This window comes from Tursiops truncatus, chromosome 6, assembly GCF_011762595.2.
Source record: "Tursiops truncatus isolate mTurTru1 chromosome 6, mTurTru1.mat.Y, whole genome shotgun sequence".
In the NCBI taxonomy this organism is placed as follows: domain Eukaryota; kingdom Metazoa; phylum Chordata; class Mammalia; order Artiodactyla; family Delphinidae; genus Tursiops; species Tursiops truncatus.
Genome location: NC_047039.1, coordinates 11,095,761 through 11,103,450, shown reverse-complemented (window position 1 = coordinate 11,103,450; position 7,690 = coordinate 11,095,761). Strand labels below are relative to the sequence as shown.

The 7,690-nt window shown below is 43.1% G+C and overlaps 1 protein-coding gene across 1 annotated transcript in view; it reads left to right on the top strand.

Annotated features, from left to right (window-relative positions):
- Window positions 1-2,768: 2,768 nt before the first annotated feature.
- Window positions 2,769-7,690, top strand: part of ELP3 (elongator acetyltransferase complex subunit 3) — a 113,047-nt gene continuing 108,125 nt past the window's right edge. The window contains exon 1 of the mRNA XM_033857603.2: window positions 2,769-2,899. Coding sequence (XP_033713494.1) covers window positions 2,881-2,899 — 19 coding nt within the window. The 5' untranslated portion in view covers window positions 2,769-2,880. The remainder of the gene's footprint in view (window positions 2,900-7,690) is intronic.

Genomic DNA, 7,690 nt, shown 5'->3' with positions numbered 1-7,690 from the left:
GTAAACAGATGAACTACCTAGGCATGTGCCCATCAAAAGCTAATCCCTTCTCATGTGCACCAGATCCCACCCCCTCTCTCCAACCGCAGGACGAGGTAATTTCCCCTCTTCGTTCATCAGATTTTCACTCTCCACTGGATTATTCCCATCGGCACACAGACATGCTGTTATTTATTCCATTTTAACAAACATTCCCTCTGACCCTGGTTTCCCTGCCAGCTACTGTCGCATTTCTCTGTATTTTATGGCGAACCCCCTCAAGAGTTGTGTCTAAACTTACTGTCTCAAATCTCTCTCCTTTCAATCATCAACCCACTCCAGTCAAGCCTTCACTTCTACCATTCTGTGAAACTGTTCTTGTGAAAGTCCCCGGTGACCCTAGTTAATTTTCAACTCTCCTCTTTTCTTGACCCATCAGCCGCATTTTACCCAGTGGATCACTCCCTCCTCCTTAACACGCTTTTTCCACTCGGCTTCCAGGAACCACACTTGCCTAGTTTTCTTCCCAACCTCCCTGGAGGCACCTCCTCAGCCTTCTTTTCTAGTTACTTCTCTTTCCTGCTGATAATAGAATGCCCCCGAGCTTAATCTTTGGTTGCTTTCTTTTCCACGTTCACCCAGTTTCATGGCTTTAAATATCACCTATATGCCCACAACTCTCACTTGATTATCTCCAGCCCCAATCTTTTTCGTGTCTTACTGCTCACTAGGCATCCCAAACCCAATGCGTCCAAATTAAGCCCCCCACACTCCCCCCCCAAAACCCCACTCCACCTACAATCTTCCCCATTTCAGCTCAGGGCAACTACACGGTTCCAGTCCCTCAGTCCAAAAGCTTCCGTGTCACCCGTGATGTTGATGCCTTTCTCCCACATACCACATCTGGCTGTCGGGAAGTCTTGTTGAAATCTTCCAAGCATATTCAGAATCGGAACACGTCTCACTGCCTCCACTGCTTACTACCCTGATTCAAGTCATAATCATCCCTGGCCTCGTTCAGCGGTTCCCAAACTTTGCTGCATTTTGAAATCACCCAAGGATCTTAAAAAATACTAATGCCTGGCTGCCACCCCCTTGAGATTTTGATTTAATTGGTTTGGGATGTGACCTGGGCACCAGGAGTTTTCACTTCTCTCCAGGTGATTCTCATGTGCATCAAAGTTTGGGAATCCCCGGCATAGGTATGATAACAGCCACCTAACTGATCTCCCTACTTCTACCCTTCCTCCCTACAGTCCATTCTCAACACAGCAAATAGAGGTACTTTTAAATTATAAATCAGATTATATCCCTGCTAAAAACTCTCCAATGTCTCCTCGTGTGCCAAGTAAAAGGCAAAGGCTGGCCTACAAGGTCTTACATGAGCTGCAGTGTCCCCCATTGTACCCCATCACTTCTCTGACCTCTATTACACTTCCCCTGGTTCACTACTCAACTGACAGCGGCTTCCTTACTTTCCTTGCATACACCAGGCATCCTCTCTCCCTGGGACCGTTGCTCTAAGTGTTCCCTCTGTCTGAAATACTCTTCCCCCAGATATCTGCATATCAAATACTAGCTCAAATATTACATTTCCAATTATAAGTTAAAATCTACAAATGTACTACCCATCTCTTTCTCTTGTGTGAGGTAAAAGAGTGATGAGGTAGAGGATGGTGTCTTCATTTTAAGGAAGATTGGGGAAAGAACAGAACTGAAGTAAAAGCAGAGTTCCTTTTGGGACATGTTAAGTTTCCGATAGATATCAGACATGCAGATCTAACAAGATGTCAAATAGGGAAGAAGTTGGAGTTGGACTATAAAAATGGGAGCAGGCAGATGGTGTTTAAAAGCTCTGGTACTCTGGGGATCACGTTGGGGAAGACAAGGCTGAGAAGTGACCCCTCTGGTACACCAATATTTTGAGATGATATACAGCAGGATTGAGAAAAAGTAGAAGAAAAACTCAGAGTGTGGAGGGTCCTATCATAAAAGACTTCCTAAGTAGCTAACTTATGTCACTTGGTACTAGGATGACAATAAGAACACATAAATGCTACTGAATTTGTCCTGCTGGGCAGTCACAAAAGACCAGGACAGTTTCAGTGTCAATGGTGAGGTCAAAGACTTGGAGGTACCTCAGTTCTAGTGGAAAGTAAGGAATTGGAAACAGCACAGATTCCTGTCTTTGTTAACGAGCGGCGTTCTTGATTTCTGGTCCATGAACAAAGGAGATCATGGATGGGTTTCAGGAAAACATGATTCCAAGTCCTGCCTGCAAACACTACAAAACTTCGTGCGTGTGTGCGTTTTTCTGGAGAGACCTCCAGAGCTTTCATGATGGTTATTGATAACGCGCCATTCATCTGAGACCAGGGGGATCCATTGGCGTCAGAGCCTGAACCTCAGATCGTTACTTGATTCCTGCGTGGTCTCTTCCAGGCTCTGAATCTAGTTTCCCGCAATCCCCACTCACGTTCCCGCCCAGCCACCCTGGACGCAACGCACCCTGGGCTCCTCCACCTTTATTTAGAGACCACCCACATCCACCCTCTTATCTAGGTTTCCTGGCACAGCCTCTGTCCATAAGCTCTGTCCTGTCGCTGTGCTGCCCAGATCGCGGTTTCTGATGCCCAAGCTGCCCTTAGGGGACCCTACAGCCCTTAAACTCCAGCCTGCTTCGCCCGGGCCGCAGCTTTGCCCCGCCTCCTAGAGCTCTGCGAGCAGCTGCAAGGAAGCTGGGCGGACCCTTGCGCGCGCTGTCTTCTGGGAACAGCTTTACGATATATTGATCGTCATTTTACGACAGGACACGGTTACTTTGTGGCTGTCAATTTTACCAGAGGCCCGAGTGGGTAGCGCTACATTGTCTGGGGTGGCGGCTGCTACGACAGCGGAGAGATGAGGCAGAACCGGAAAGGTGCGAAAGGGGGGGGGGGGGAACGGGGCGGTGGTAGGGAAGGGGCGAACCCCGGGCCCTCAGATGCTGAAGCCAGTTTTTCCCGCGGGAATCCGCTACCTCATCCAGTCTCCCCAGCCACCTGTGGTCTGTCTGTGGCCTCCTGCCCCCTGCTTTCTCCTTTCACCTGTTGTGTTTTTTGAACCAACTTATCCTTACTCTTCCTTTTTGGCAGTCGCTTGGTGTCTTTTGCATAAAGGACAAAAGCTCTAGTCCAAGGTATACCCTCCAAGAAGTTAACGTGGTCGGTGGATTTAACACGTTGTCGGACTCTTAATTTGCCAAGATTCGTTTTACGACACATTTCACGTGCTTTTTTATCTGAGATTGTTTTAAAGCTCAAAGTTAAAAAAAGAAAGAAAACCACTGAATTATTCTTGGATTCTGTGGGGGCAGTTAGGCAGCCATTCCCATTTGTATTACCTCCTGAGTTAGCGTGGAGCAATTCCACCTTTAGTTTTTCAGCCGAATGGAGTCAAACTTCAAGTATTTTCTCACAGGTGCTAGTGTTATCTCTGTAAGCTCAATTGAGCAGTCGGTCTAATAATAGTGATGGTTATAACTATGGCTGCCATCTGTTGAGCCTTTGCTAATAATTCTTAGGCTGATATCGTCGCCTTTTCACAAATGAAGAAGCCGAGATTAAGAGTTCAGTAAGTTTCTTAGCCCAGAACTGGTTTGTCAGGCTGTCTCTATGAACCCCAAAAACATAAAATTAAAAAAAAAAATCTGTTCTTTAATCACTGTGCCTCTTGGCATCAACTGCTCCAAGTGTCCAAATTACCTTCAGTTGTTTTGTGGCATCAAATTCTACATGCCCCTAATTGATTAGTCATCTTCTCCCTCTAACTTGCTCCTGCATCTCCAGCTTTAAACTTTTGACTTCATTTATCACCAAGTCCTGTTAGTTCTTACAGAAATTGCTTCTTGAAATAGTTTATTCCTCATCATTCTAGCTACTATCTCCCTAACCCACCTTCATTAAGAACTGATATTTGAATAATACTTTGGCTTTCATATATACATTATTTTTGTTGATTCTTACTGAATCTTGTGAAAGATATGCATGGATTATCCTAATTCTGCAGACAAGGAAATGGGAGCTCAGAAGCCATTCATCTTCCCATTATCACACAGCCAGTAGGGTTTGGAAGCTAGGGACTGAGTCTGTCATCCAAGTTTTTTACTGTAAATCTGTTTTGTTTTGTTTTTTAACAATGTTGCCTTTCAAGAGCCTTTTAGTATCCAGAGGATGTGTATTCTTTTCATCTTCTGAATCATTTTTTGTATCCTCTTTTTCTTTAGTATATTTTGTATACAGTTGACCCTTGAACAATGGAGGGGGGTGGTTGGGGGCACTGACCCCTGCACAGTTGAAATTCTGAGTGTTGCTATCTCTGCCTGAAAAACAAAGGAATTGATAAATGACTCACCAAAGGGCAGGAAGCTGAAACAGTTTGGATAGAATCAGGACTCAGATCCTCAAACACAAACTTTTCCGCACACTTAGTTAATTTAAGGATCTGTAAAATAAAAATACAGGTACTGTATTTATTTGAAAAAAATCTGCATATAAGTAGACTTGTGCAGTTCAAGCCAGTGTTCAAGGATCAATCTGTACTTATTTTCTTTCAACACTACTTTCATCTTTTTACTCCCAAACTTGAGAACATATAATTCTCCACTGTGTATTGCATCCTATTTAAATGCCTTTGCCTTGTAGCCAGTAATCTGTTATTACTGAACCCTGTCAAAAAGCCTCTATTCTAGTTAGGCAGTACTCCTGCACATAAAGATGATCGGTAATTCCTATACCTAACATTGTTCCTTCTGGATTGCCCTCTGTTTCGCTTGTCCAGATCCTGCCCTTTAAAGATCCTTGTGTGATTTCCTCCATGAAGCCTTTTCTTACTAATTTACTTCTCTGGTTAATTCTTGATATACTCAAGGGCTATACAAGTGTTTTAAAAATCTTTATCTTCACGCATACCTCGTTTTATTGCACTTAGCTTTAGTGTGCTTCACAGATGCTGTGTTTTTTACAAATTGAAGGTTTGTAGCAACCCGTTTGAGCAAGTCTATCAGCTCCATTTTTCCAACAGCATTTTTGCTCACTTCATGTCTCTCGTTTTGGTAATTCCCGCAATATTTCAAACTTTTTCATTATTGTTATGTTTATTTTGGTGATCAGTGATCTTTGATGTTACTCTTGTAATTGTTTTGGGGCCCCACAAATTGCCACATAAGATGATGAACTTAATTGATAAATGTTGTGTGTGTTCTGACTGCTCTACCTGTTGACCATTTCCCCATCTCTCTCCCTCCCCTCAGGCCTCCCTATTAAGACACAGCCATATTGAATTGAGGCCAATTAGTAACCCTACAGTGGCCTCTAAGGGTTCAAGTAAAAGGAACAGTCGTACATCTCTCACTTTAAATCAATAGCTAGAAATGATTAAGCTTAGTGAGGAAGGCATGTCGAAAACTGAGGTAGGCTGAATGCTAGGCCTCTTACACCAGTTAGCCAAGTTGTGAACACAAAGTTCTTGAAGGAAATTGAAGATTATACTGTATTGGACACATGAATGATAAGAAAGCAAAACAGCCTTATTGCTGATACAGAGAAGGTTTTAGTAACCTGCATAGAAGATCAACCAGCCACATTTCCTTAAGCCAAAGCCTAATCCAGAACAAGGCCCTAACTTTAATTCTTTGAAGGCTGAGAGAGTTGAGGAAGCTGCAGAAGAAAAGTTTGAAGCTAGCAGGGGCCGGTTCATGATGTTTAAGGAAAAAAGCCATCTCCATAGCATAAAAATGCAAGGCAAAGCCCCAGGTGCTGATGGAGAAGCTGCAGCAAGTTATCCAGAGGGTCTAGCTAAGATAATTAGTGAAGGTGGCTGCACTAAACAACAGATTTTCAATGTAGACAAAACAGCCTTATATTGGAAGAAGATGCCATCTAGGACTTTCATAACTAGAGAGAAGTCAGTGCCTGGCTTCAAAGCCTCAGAGGACAGGCTGACTCTCTTGTTAGGGGCTAATGCAGCTGGTGACTTTTAAGTTGAAGCTAATGTTCATTTAACCATTCTGAATTACGCTGAATCTACTCTGCCTGTGCTCTCTAAATGGAACAAAGCCTGGATGGCAGCCCATCTGTTTCCAACATGGTTTACTGATTATTTTAACCCCACTGTTGAGAGCAGATTGCTTTCAAAATATTACTGCTCATTGTTAATGTACCTAGTCACCCAAGAGCTCTGATGGAGACGTACAAGATTAACGTTTTCATGCCTGCTGACACAACATCCATTGTGCAGCCTGATCAAGGAGTCATTTCGACTCTCAAGTGTTATTATTTAAGAAATAACATTTTGTAAGGCTATAGCTGCTATAGATAGTGATTCCTCTGATGGACCTGGGCAAAGTCAATTGAAAACCTACTTGGAAAAGATTCACCATTCTAAATGCCATTAAGAACATTCATGATTCATGGGAAGAGGTCAAAATATCAACATTAATAGGAATTTGAAAGAAGTTGATTCCAGCCCTCATGGATGACTTTGAGGGGTTTAAGACTTGAGTGGAGGAAGTAGCTGCAGATGTGGTGGAAACAGAACTAGAATTGAAAGTGGAGCCTGAAGATGGGACTGAATTGCCACAATCTCACGATGAAACAAATGGATGAGGAGTTGCTTCTTACGGATGAGCAAAGAAAGTGGTTTTTTGAGATGGAATCTACTCCTGGTGAAGATGCTGCGAAGATTGTTGAAACTACAATAAAAAATGTAGACTATTAGGTTAAACCTAGTTGATACAGCAGTGGTAGGGTTTGAGAGGATTGACTCCAGTTTTGAAAGTTCTGTGGGTACAATGCTGTCAATCAGCATTGCCTGCTACAGAGAAATGGTTCATGAAAGGAAGAGGCAATGGATGAGGCACACTTCACTGTGGTCTTATTTTAAGAAATCGCCACGGCCACCCAGCCTTCAGCAGCCACCACCCTGATCAGTTTGGTAGCTAACATCGAGGCAGGACTCTCCACCAGCAAAAAGATTATGATTTGCTGAAGGCTCAGATGATGGTTAGCATTGTTTAGCAATAAGGTATTTTTTTTTTAAGGCATAATGCTCTTGCACACTTAACAGACTGCAGTGCAGTGTAAACATAGCTTTTTTATGCACTGGGAAACCAAAAACATTCCTGTGACTTGCTTTATTGCAGTATTTATTGTGATGGTCTGGAACCGAACCTGCAGTATCTCTGAGGTCTGCCTGTATTTTTATCACCCGAATCACCTTTTCTCCAAATTCTTATGCAGAACTTCAGCATATAAACAGATGAAAGCCCAGCGGCTTTGGTTGAAATGGAGAAAGAGACCCTCCCTCTCCCTCCCTTCCTCCTTTACCTTAATCACCACCAGCCCGCCCTGTTACGTGGCCCCTCAGGCACCTTTGTAGAACTCTGAAGGGCTGAGTTACATGGTTTAGAAAGCACTTAAGCCTTTGACTATAGATGGACTTCTTTTTCTCTCAGATTGTTCTGTATGTGTTAGCTTTACCTCATTAAATTAGATGTGGCTTGGTACAGTGGTTAAAAGCATGTAAGTTGCGGAGAAAAGACCTGGATTTGAGTCTTAACTATGCCATTTACAATTATGTCTTAACTAGCCTTAACTTTTCACATCTGTGAAATGTGGTAACAATACCTACCTTCCAGTGTTGTGAGGTTTCAAATGAGATAAATGAAAGGGCT